Source organism: Ovis canadensis, chromosome 4 (genome assembly GCF_042477335.2).
Source record: "Ovis canadensis isolate MfBH-ARS-UI-01 breed Bighorn chromosome 4, ARS-UI_OviCan_v2, whole genome shotgun sequence".
NCBI classification, from domain to species: domain Eukaryota; kingdom Metazoa; phylum Chordata; class Mammalia; order Artiodactyla; family Bovidae; genus Ovis; species Ovis canadensis.
Window position 1 is genome coordinate 111,703,776 of NC_091248.1, and position 12,536 is coordinate 111,716,311.

A 12,536-nucleotide genomic window follows, 5' to 3' on the forward strand; every position below is an offset into this window, starting at 1 on the left:
CCAGCAAATTGCAGCCACCTCTACAATGCGCTCACTGGACAGACTCGCCAACCTTGACAGTGAGATTTAATCTCCACTTTCAGAAGAATGTTCAGCCATTCTCTCCTCCAGGCCCCCCAGTATCTGCTCAGCATGACAACAGTCTTCTCTTGGACTAGACAGAAATGTTAAGAGTCTACGTATTCCTGCAAATCCTGATGAGGAAAGGGTCTGACCACATACATTTGAGAAATACATTCATCTGGTTAAGACACTCCAGCATTCTCACCTGAAAAATCCCATGGACAGAGGAGCCCGGTGGGCTACAGTCTATGGACTTACAAAGAGTCGGACATGACTGAACGCGCGCGCGCACGCAGGCACGCACGCAATGCTGAAATCTCCAATAGCAGTCCTATTCTTTCTGGGCTCTTAACATAAAGATGAGGCTGGCATACTGAGACAAAACTTGTTTCTCTTTTTCTACTACTGTGGCAAAAAAAAAAAAACTACCAAGATCTGGCCTGGCACTCCATGGAATATCTGACTAAAAATCTCTTCCTGATAATTTCTTCACAGGGCTGTATGCGTTTCAGCTGACAACACTGTGCTGCTTTAACACACACAGGAGGCAAAGACCACACAAGATAACAAAGCACACAAGGGGAGAACACAGGAGACGTGTGTCATTTTCCTCCAGCCCCAAATGCAAAACCTTTTTCTCTTTAACCATGAAATTTCAACTGTCACAGTTTGAAGCACAAACAAAACACAGAAGTGAAAAGCACATAGTACAAAATTAATCAACTCTTCTTGATTGCTTTACTAGTGCATTTCAGACAAAAGGGAAACCAGGGATAAAAAGTGACATTCTGGAGAAACAGTAGCTTAAATTTGCAAAAACTAAATTTATGCATTCACTTACCCTAATTTTTTGTGCTTTTTTCTAAACACTATCAGGTTTTACAAATTCAAAAATTTTACCAGGAGGAAAAAAAAAAAACCCAAGTTAAGAATGACCTTCCCCACCCAGCTTATACTTGACTGAAGAAGGCAGACTCAGGAAAAGTGATCAAATCGATCTATCTTTGCACGCCCAGCAACTGATGTGACCTAGCACACACCAGGTGTTCCATAAATGTGTGATGGCGGGGACCACAGACAAGAATGATCTCTTTCCATTCATTCCCTCCTCTAGTCCATCTTGCACCCTTCACTACACAGAGCTATCAAAATGCCCATCTAACCACTGCATTTCAAACCTTTGCATGTATATAGTCCAGGGGTCTCTGGACTGCATACGTGCGCCTCGTGATTTTAGCTCTGCCAACTTCCTCTGCCTCATCTCTCAACACTCCTCACCCTTTACGTCCCACTCATTAGCTCCTGTGGTGTGCCAGTGTCCCCAGGCTTCCATGCTTTACCGGCAAATACTGTAGGCTGGACCATCCCTACTCCTCAACCACACAGGCAATTCCTACTCCAACATTCCACTCTGGCATCACTTCTCTAGGAAATCTTTTCTCATCTTTCCTACTTCATCTCCTCCCATTTCCACAACCTGAGTAGACTCAATTCCTCACTTATGAAATCGGCAAGCATTTATTGACTCTCTACTCTTTGCCAGGCTCCAGTATGTATTAGGCTCTCAAATGTGTGTGAACAAATGAATGCAGATACCAAATGGTTACAAGAAAGTCAGTCTCTGCTTTCACTGAAGTGAGAATTCTCATAAGGATATAAGTAGCAAGGCTCTATCACAGACTTGGCACTTTTTAACATTATTTTTCATGTATCTGTCTCCCGCACTGCAGTGTGAATTCCTTAAGGATTTTGTCTTTTTCATTCATATAGCCTCAGTATCCAGCACCACCTTTTTCATATAGTAAGCACTCAATAAAACATCTGCCCAAAAAATGAAGGAAACTCTTTCACATTTAGCTTTATAAGCTCCAAAATATTTAAGCAACTATTTCCTTAAGTAAATTGTGGCTTCTTTTCAAGTTTAGATTCAAAAAGAAATAAGAAAAATACTACAGTTCTGTGGTTGTAAAAAAAAAAAAATGACTAATGTCAAACCAGCACAGTTTACTGTAACAGAAAGGAGTGAAACAAAACCTTAATTGGCATTTTAAAAAAATGTAAATGCAAAGTCCTTATTCTTTGATTTTAAAAAAATTAATGACACAGCAAATATTAGGTTTAGATATACGGGATCTCAGAGACACACAAATGGCAAGTCACATTAACTTTACAGGTTTCCCAGCTTAGTCCTTTTAGTCAGTCTTTTTTTACAGAGTTACTCTCCTGCTCCTAAGCCACAGTCCTTTCACGTGAATTTTAGTTAACATTTTCAAGCAGATAAAATTAACAGTGAAGTTCTTTTCCAAAACTTCTGGGTAGAATCAGGTGATGAAAATGCTGTCCTTGAGAGGTAGGGTGAGGAATTGGTACGCTCTTCTTAAATCGAGAGCAGGACCCGTGGCTTCTCCAGCTAACACAATCCTTCCAAAAAGGAAAGTTTTCATCTGATCCTATTTTAAAACTTCAACAACAGGGCCATCATGACTTTGCCTTTCAAAGAGCTTCAATAAAGCTAGCTGCTACAACAACTGTGGGAAGAAACCGCCTGGACTCGCATCTAAGGAGACAGCGATCTAAATGTCAACTGCGTGTGGGCGGAGGATGAGAAGAGGGAAGAGGAGTTTTATTCGCAGCACCAACAAGGCGTCAGTTTGGGGTTTTTATCCTTCCCCCTAGTTCTACTGAAAGACAGCTTTCCAATTCCTTCCAATGTGTGAAATCCAACCTTTACTCTCTTGCTGGCTGCAATATGTGGGTTCTAAATAAAGAGGAAGACACCAACGTTTGGCCATCACTCAAAAGAGTCCCACATACTGGGGTTAAGAATGGCAGCCGTGGGGGTCCAGCACTCAGCAGAGCAACGCTAATGGTCCTGGGTGACTCTCACAGGAGTCGTGGGTTCTGAGGATGCCCACTGCCACAGCTTGGGGATCGAGGCACTGATGGACGATACGGACTTGAAGTTGTGTTCCCCAGCACATGTCCCACAGGATGGGGAGATGCAGACTCTGTGCATACATGGCGGGCGGGGGTGGAGGGGCAGAAGGAAGTTTACACCCCCTGAGCATGAACTATACATGCAGCCATGCTATTTCCTTAGGCATTTCCTTTACACCATTTTCATAAGGTGTAATTATGGTAAAATATACATAATCTAAAACTTACCATCTTAATAACTAGAAGTGTATAGCTTCGGAGTATAACGTGCATTCAGACTGCTGCAAAACCAATCTCCAGAACTCTTTTCATGCTGCAAAACTAAGACTCCAGACCCATTAGAAAGGGCTCACCACTCTTCCTTCCACTCGGCCCCTTGAGACCACCATGCTGCCTTCTGTCTCTGAATGTGACTACACTAGATGCTTCCCACAATCAGAATCACACAGTATTTACCTTTCTGTGACTGGTTTATCTCACTTAGCATAATGTCCCCAAGGTTCATCTAAATTGCATGATACGTTAGAATTTCCCTCCTTTTAAAGGCTGAATAACACTCCATCATATGTATATGACAATTTTGTTTATGCATTAATCTACTGAGGAACACATAGATTTCTTCCACCCCTTGGCTATTATGAATAATGTTGCAATGGACACGGATATACAAATATCTCTTCGATGTCCTGCTTTTAGTTCTTTTGGATAAAGAACCAGAAGAGTGGGGCCTCCCAGGTGGCTCAAGCAGTAAAAAAAAAAAAAAAAAAAATTCATCTGCCAATGCAGGAGCCACAGGAAATGCAGGTTCGATCCCTGGGTGGGGAATCCCTTGGAGGAGGAAATGGCAAGCCACGCCAGAGTTCTTGCCTGGAGAATCCCAAGGACAGTCCATGGGGTTGCAAACAGTCAGACATGACTGAGGGAGTGAGCATACACACATGCCGGAAGAGTGGGCTGCTGAATCATACGATGATTCTAGTTTTACTTTTCTTGAGGAACCACCATACTATTTTCCAAAGCGACTGTACCATTTTACGTTCTCAGAACATCCTTGCCAATACTTGTTACTGTCTTTTTAAAAAAAAAAAAAAACTTTTATTTTCTATTGGGTAGGGCCAATTAACAATGTTGTCATAGTTTCAGCTGAACAGTGATGGGACTCAGCCATACATATACATGTATCCACTCTCCTCTAAATCTCCACTCCATCCAGGCTGCCACAAAACATTGAGCAGGTCCCTGAGATACCTTACTGGTAACCTTAATCGCAGTCATCCTAAGACATAAGATGATCTCTTAGTAACTTTAAACGTTTATCCTTGTATTATTTTAATAATCAGAGAAAATTCAGTGAAATACACTCAACCATTAAAAGGAATCATGCAAATACATATTTATTAGCATAGAAAGGCCTTAAATAGTCTAAATTTTTTTTGATATGAAAGTTACTGTAAGAGTTACATAAAACTACATATACTACTATCTATGTTGGAGAAATACAAATATACATATTAATATGAATGTTTTATACAGACTCAGTGCAATGTGAAAAGGAATATAAAAGAACAAACCAGAAAGTTAATAGTAATTATCTCTGGATAATGGTAATCTAATTGATTTTATTGGTTTTGTATTTATTTCCTGATCTTTACCCAACAAATATGGATGTCTTCTATAATAATGAATAACAAAAACAAAGGTGATAACATGGTAAATAAGTTGGGAGTCACCAGGTACCCAAACTGCTGTAGGCAGCCATGTTGTTGTGGCCAAGAACTACACTTCAATATCTGAGAATCCTCAAGCCAGAACAGGATCCTCTGGATCAATTATAATACTATTGCATAAATTCTACTTTTAGTCCCAACGTGCTTTGAGGACTCTGGCCAATTTATGACAGATTTAAATTAAGGAGTGGTCAGTAATTTGCCACCCATACCGTATGACTCCAGAATCAATAAAGAAGAGATCTGCAAAAAAGAATATATAATGCCGATTTCATATGTTTAACCCCAAAACAAAAATATATAGATAGGAAACAGAGAGAATTTATAAGGTACAAGGAAAATACGTGCTGAAGATACACTGCTCCAACCCAACTACATTACATAATATTCTAGTTACTATGCATTAAGAAATTTTTATTTTCACATTTCTTGTGAAAATTCTCTTTTTATGCCTTGTCATGTGCAAGTGTGTTTAATGAGTTGTTATTTTCTTAATCTTTATCTTGTTTATCTCCCTGAACAAGGTAACATATTTGAATTTAGACCAAAAGAAGTAGAGAAAAGAATGCTTCAAAGAGAAGAGGCAAAAGCTGGACCACAAATAAAAATGAGAACCAAGGGGTCCTCTGCCCACTAGAAACCTCGAAGCTTGCTCCATAATCCCTACCCGCCACCCTCCACCATAAGCACTATTAAACTCTCTCCTCTCCATCCCTGATCTTCCAATTGGGAGGCTATAACATTCATGGAATGACCCTTAACACATGGGCCCGACATGTTTGCAACTTCCCCAAAAAACCCTCAAACTCAGGAGCACAACAGATGTCATAATTAAATTACTCGACATCTAACACTTTTAATTCTGAAATTATCCCCCATTCACATGCATGGCTTTCCTTGCACATCCCTAGGCCTCAGTTCCACTCAATGTGTGTATCCTCACAGGGGCGCTGGCCAGACCCTAGACATTCCTTTCTTAGTCCATCACCTCTGTTCTGGTTTACTGCCCACCATGTAGCCTGGATCCTGAATTAGTCACTGAAGAAATGGATTCCGTACACATTGGCTTCCTATTTTCTCTACTGGCAACTGGTCGTAGGTTAGCCTCTCAAAGGACGGACCAAGAGAAAGAACAGGAGAGAACAGAAACTGATTCTTTTCTGATTAATTGGTAACAATCCCCAGCTGCCTGCTGGACTAGGGACATCCAGTGAGTCTTGCATCCCAAGCTCTCCACTATATGGTTACATTCCTCTCTCCAACGAGTTCCCAACCACATTCCATTGAGAAGACAGGGAAATGACATGAGGGCTTCCAGGAAGACTAAAATGAGCCCTGAGTATTCAGGATCCCAGGCTTCACCCAGAACAGCTCCACTTTTATTTAATAACAGGAAGATGTCCAACCAATCATGTTGCATGCAGAAGACACTACTGTTCAGCCATTAAAAACCACATTTTTGTGATATAAAGGGTACGTTCATGATGTAAACACTATGTACAGCACTACCCAAAGTCTTCAATAGGTAATAGACCTAGGAATAGAAATTGTCTAGAGGGAAACACCTTGGGGTAAACCGTGGTTATGTGAGAGTGGCAGATTTATGGGTGCCTCTTAAATTTTCTGCTACTAATAGTCATTTTTAAACATGTTTATGTAATCTTTAAATTTCTAAAAAAATATTTTCTTTGAAAAAATTATTTCCTTTCTTATAAAAAATGGTTCCCTTTTCTAAAGTCCAGAAAGTGATGGATCAAACCTTACTCGCCTCTGTGGGAGTCTTCCCAGCTAGCATCTGGTGGCTGCCAGCAAGGAGAGGACCAAGCTAGGCTCTCACCCTAGAGGTTTCAAATACAACTCGGGTGGGAACAAGCAAACAACATCCCTCAAGTAAGATGCCTGTCTCTCTGTGTTGATCTTTTCTTCAATAACTCTCATTACACCTGCCTTAGAGTCCTTGATGGCTAATCTCAGCAAAGTGTCAGCCACTGATAAAAGGCAGAGATAAAGAAAATCTAAGCGGAGAGCATGAATATCATCCACACTGGAAGCTGGCAAGCTTTTCCCAATCATCACCGGTTTCCTTGTAGACAAGACCCCCCTACTAAATCTTCCATGCTCACCAGGTGCTTTGCCTTCGCACGCTCCTCCTCATTTGATATCCTCTCACGAAGGATAGCTCTGGTCAACTGCTCGTTGGCAAAAGCCTTCTCTGCATCCAGTTCTTTGCTTTGCTTCAGTCTGAAAAGACAACAAAGTTCTAACTTAGAAAAAAAAATATTTTAATAGTTGACATCATGTGTTTAACGGAATACTTGAATAAAAAGATAGAAACAGCCATAGAGTTAGTAGCTGAAGTCATCTTGGCCTCAAATTTATCAACAGCAGGTACATTTTCTAATAAATCCTCATGCAGCCTTTATCCAAGCACTTAAAAGAAGAGAATTTAAATATACCAAGAGGCTAATCAATCTACCTGCTAAATTAGTTTTCACTAAGTTCTTCTTATGTCAAATTGAAATCTCCCCAACTAAATATTCTATCCCTGGTGACTCCATCTGCCCTCTGGAGATAAAAGTAATACATCTAATTAACAAGCCATCTATAAGACAAATATTTGAAGGTAACCATCATCCTCCCATCAAAACTGACTCCGATATTTATTGACTCTATACGAGGCATTGTGCAAAGCACTGATGACACAGTGCTGAACAGGACCAGGCCCCGATCTCGTGGACCTGACATCACCGCAGGAAATACAAACACTATTAAAAGATCCTTCCTCCCAGTGAATCTCTCATTTCCCAACAATCTTTATCTGCAAAAATGGCCAGACCTTTCAGGAGCAGGGTTCCTCACTTGTGGTATGACTCTAATTTGTCCCTTAGCTCCAAACTAAATGTTAACACTGCAGACGTGGTCCAGCAAAGTAAGACAGCGGAACCTCATCTCCCAAGATTCCCAACCAATGCTAATTCTACTAATGAAGCATCTGACTGCATTAGGTCTATCAACCTCATCACACAATTAGATCATACTAAGCTGCAATCCACTACAACCTCTCTCCTGTGCATGACAAAGATGTGCCTAGGCCCATAAAGGTATTCAGTAATCACTGAGTGAGAGTACATGAGGCTAATCTCATGGACAAAGATTTTGATTGCCTTTTCTTCTTTGAGAGAAAAACCGCTCTATACCATCATATCCCTGAAGTTATAAGCGATGCTATAAAAAGAAAAAGTAAAATTGGTATGTTGCTATAAGTGAAATTCTGAGTGCAATCTACTTCATAAGTGGGAATGATGAGAACCAAATTGAACTCAATACTAGTCTATCAAATTTCAGTTTTAAAAAGGATTCTTGAAAAGAAAAGAAAACTTTTGGTTACTAGTTTTAAATTGCTGTATCATCTTGATACTCTGATATTCTCACAAATTGATTCTAACAGATAAAATCAGTTTGTAAAATACATTCCAAAGCGATAATGCTTTTCCCCCTAAAAATTAAATCTGTGTAAACTTATGTCTTGAATAAAGATAAATAAATCCTATTTTTACCCAAATAAATCCTGGAGTTCTATAAAAGGAAAGCAACATGAGGAACAAAGTGGTCCCCATAAGGACAGCATGCTGACAACTGCTGAAGTTACTGCACCAGATTAGACAACAAGACACACAAAGCATTCTGCCAGCCCATCACTAGGAAGCAAAAGGCATGACTTAGATTACAAGCGAGGTGGAAACGAAAAATAACGACGACTATAATCGACAGATCACTCACTATATGCAAACACTGTGCTAGGCACTTTATATACATACATAAAACTAGTATAAAATACACATTTTTAATTATTTGTTCTTGGACATAAAGCAAGTTCTTCATAACTAAAGCTTCTCAAATCTTCCACAATTGGTAAAATTTTAAAGTATTATTCATCTTAATAACATTTTTTCTGAGTTTACTTGCATATGGCATAAGTTTTAATTATAAATGGAGTTAAAAGTAGCTCAACTTTGGAAATATAAAGTTAGAGCAAAGTTAATTAGAAATGAAGCAATAACATAAGTGCAGAAGTCTTCCATGTTATAATAAAAAACTAAAGATTATTCAGCTTGCAATATCTAATACCAACCCTGAGCCTAAACCAAGGCTCTACCACTTACTAGTTGAGTGTAGTTAACATCCCTGGTCCTGTTATTCTCATGAGTAACACAGACTGGAGTTAACACCTACCTTACAGGATTCTATACACAAAAGCACTTAGTACAAAGCCTGTGACACAATAAGCACTCAATGCATTAGGTAAGCAGCAGTAACAACAACAGTTTCCACTGCGGGATCAGGAGTACAGAAGCAGCAGTTACTTTATGAAAAGAAGGAAATCTCCACATTCATTAAATATACCATAACTACATATCGCTTGGTCCTCTCCATCTTTTTTCCCCCAATTCTTCAAAGTTCTGCTTTATTGTTATGATCAAGCACCTTTAACAAGTAAGCCGCCTATAAGGACTCTAGCAGCCCCTCCTTGCACGTGTTCCTTTGCGTCCCATAAGGGCAAGGCTCTGGTCTGCCTTTTCCACTGCTATATACCAGTGCTAAACAGTGCCAGCCCCACACCACAAGTGCTACAAAATACCTGAGTATATGCGTGAACAAATGAGTGGTATTTCCGACTCACTGGAAAATGGAAAACAAGCTGCAGGAAACAGAAGACCGAGGGACTTACGAAACTAGACACCAACAGAGCTCTCCAAGGGCCAAGCCACTGTGATGCCAAGCGTCACAAGTGGGATGATCCTGGACCACACCAACCTAAAGAAGGCTGTTTTACATTTCCTAACTTTTCAAAGCCTCTAAACTACCAACACCTAGTTATACTTGACTCTTGGTTGAAGAGACATTGGGGGATGGCACAAACTGACCAAAAAGAAATTCTCCTTATTCTTACAGTTACTTTCATTTTCTTACAAACAGACCTGTTCAAATTCTCAAATAGTTTATTCTAAAGGAATGTCTGAAAATAAAATTAAAAAAAGAAAGGTCTGTGCAGTGACAGTTTCCTGAACAGAATTTCGTATCTTTAAGAAGTCTGGCAGTAGAACCCAGAACCAATCCTCACTACCTATTAGCAGTTTAATGGTACAATATAATAAACATTAGTTTTCTTAGCTTTAAATTTTGAAGGCTGAGCTTTATATAGCCCAAGGTTCCTGAGCCACCAAGGACCCTGTTGTTTTTAAAAGTGGGGGAGGGGCAGGTATGAGACAAAATAAGTCATTATTAACTTGTGTTTCCAAAGATTTAAGAATTATCTCAAGATAAAACTAAACATACCAAGTATCCTGGAGAATACATTCTCTTTTTTTATTTACTGGCATCTCCCACTTATTATTTCAGATCTCCTGGTCTAATATTATTCTACATTAAGCCCTTGATTTAAGTTTCATTTAAATTCCCTTCTTTTAAATACCTATCTCTCCTCATTTAAATTCTCTAGAGTTTTAAGCAAAGAAGTAGGAGTTTAGTGTAAACTTTTCTTATTTGCATTAAGTAATTGGATAGCTTGCCTAAGCTTAATGAAACAAATACCAGTCAGCTCTGTCCTTATACCTCAAACCCTAGCAACTGAGCTCTTGTTTTCAATATATTTTCAACCAGGTGAGAGATGTAAGATACACCAGCAAAATGAATTTCTAAAAATGAGCCAAATCTCTTATGATGAACAACATTACACGTGTCCTTTAAATGGAAAAAATAATAATAATTTACTCACATATGTTCAGTTCTTATAGATATCTGATATATAAAATTTATGTATTTCAGTTTGTGTAAAAACTGACCAAAGAACCTAAGGTTTTATTTAGAACCTAAGGTTCTTTATTTCAAAGAACCTAAAGGTTTTAAGAAAATGGGAGGAGTATTTTTAAAGGTCACTTTAGCTAGGCATGTTTTATAGATTGAACTTTGTTGTTGTCTATGAAGGAGGCATTACTATTTAAAAACATATATATGAGAAAAACTGAGATGTGGAAAAGCACACAGGAGACATGAAATGACCGGATCTGGTTTCCAAAGCCATGGTTCTTAAACCTGAAGAGTCACCCAACCAGCAACGCCACCACCACCACCAGGAATCAGCTTTCATTACGTCGCTCACGTTTGTGGTCGTGTAAGGACAGTTTTCACAAGTCACATTACTCATAATTATTTTAAAAGAGGCTCATTTTAAAATTTGCTTTCATTATATCAAGTCCGAGTTTGCCAGAGTCAAAATTATTACCAGCCCTTTCCCAAAGTGGTTTGGCTTTCAATGGCCCTAAATGTTTCTCTGAACCTGGGCACTGCTCATTTGGCAATTCACAAATACTCAGATTTATCTTCATGTAGGTTGACACATAAGTAATGCTACACAATTCTAGCTTAGAAAATTACTTTATAATTTAATATATAAGGCCATTTTATTACTGAAGGAAAGTTGATAAGAACCTCAGATAATGGGTGAGAATAAATGGGAAACTGAGACTGTTCCAGATAAAGTGATTTGAGGAAATGATTTATCTAAAATTGAACTATGACCGTCACACACAGACTATCTGCATAGTACTGCAATGTACTTAGACTGTTTCAAACACTAGAAGAGAAAAATGAGCGACTATGACCACAAAGGTCAGTTTTAATGCTAATGATGAATTTTACTTTAATGCATCATACTTTGTCAAAACATGCTGAACTAGCATTCAAAATACTGTTTACTACTCTTCTTCTCAACAGAAAAGCTGAGCTGGTGATCTAACGAACTAATGATTAAGACTATTAAAAATAATGACAAAGCAAGTATACAGCTTTCTATTAATAAGACTTTACCAAAATAAAAGTACATAGCAAGCTTAATATTTCTCAGCTCAAATAATCTCAAATCCTAGAAGGAAATATACATGCACTGTATATAATACGGCCGTGTGCTATTCATACACAGTATGTGTGTGTATACTGAATGTGTAACATCTGCGTGTACAACAGATAAAAGAGTCAGCATTTATTAATGCTCGCTTTGTGCCAGGAACAGGTCTCCGCACTTGACGAGTGTAACTCACTCACAATCCTCAACGGCACCCCTATCAAAACTGTTTTACTCTATTTCAGATGAGGAAGCTGAGGCACAGAGAAGTTTTCTAACAATAAGGCTTTAGAAGATTTATGAAGTAATCTGCCTGGGGTCACAAAGCCAGTGAGAGAGGTGCAGCCAGGCAGGCTGATTTCAGGGCCTGCATTCTCACGGAAGAAACACACACACATAATACATATACACTATTAGAATGTATGTGTGTATATATACATATTAAGCCACGGGACAGGGGGAGAACTTTGTCTTATGCATCACTGTAACTCGGTCACTCCACAGTGCCTGGCTCTTGGCAGGCATTCAGTAAGCACTGTTGAAAGAAATTAACAGAGGATGAGCCTAGTTTAATACAATGGAACACAGGTACTCTTTATATAATGGTAATTTAGCAAGAAATGGCACTGTCTTGGAAAACTGAATGACTGCAATCTGGCAGACCTACAGTCAATCAGTATTACCTAACCAGCATTAAGACTTGGTTCTGCATACAACCAAAAGGATGTTTATTTTGGTCATCTTTATTTCTACACAAATATCATTTAAAATGTCATTCAGAATTTAACAAAGTTTACTTGCTTTACACAAGAACATTTTTCTTTAAGTGTTTTTGTTTTAAAGCATACCAAAATGTAGCCACAATCTGGGCATTTTCTTGCATGGCGTTCAAAATGATGCCTAAAGGA

The 12,536-nt window shown here is 38.8% G+C and overlaps 1 protein-coding gene across 1 annotated transcript in view; it reads right to left on the bottom strand.

The window, feature by feature from the left end:
* The window catches only part of CHCHD3 (coiled-coil-helix-coiled-coil-helix domain containing 3), a 282,425-nt gene that overhangs the window by 175,964 nt on the left and 93,925 nt on the right, over positions 1-12,536 (bottom strand). The window contains exon 4 of the mRNA XM_069586985.1: positions 6,851-6,968. Coding sequence (XP_069443086.1) covers positions 6,851-6,968 — 118 coding nt within the window. The remainder of the gene's footprint in view (positions 1-6,850; positions 6,969-12,536) is intronic.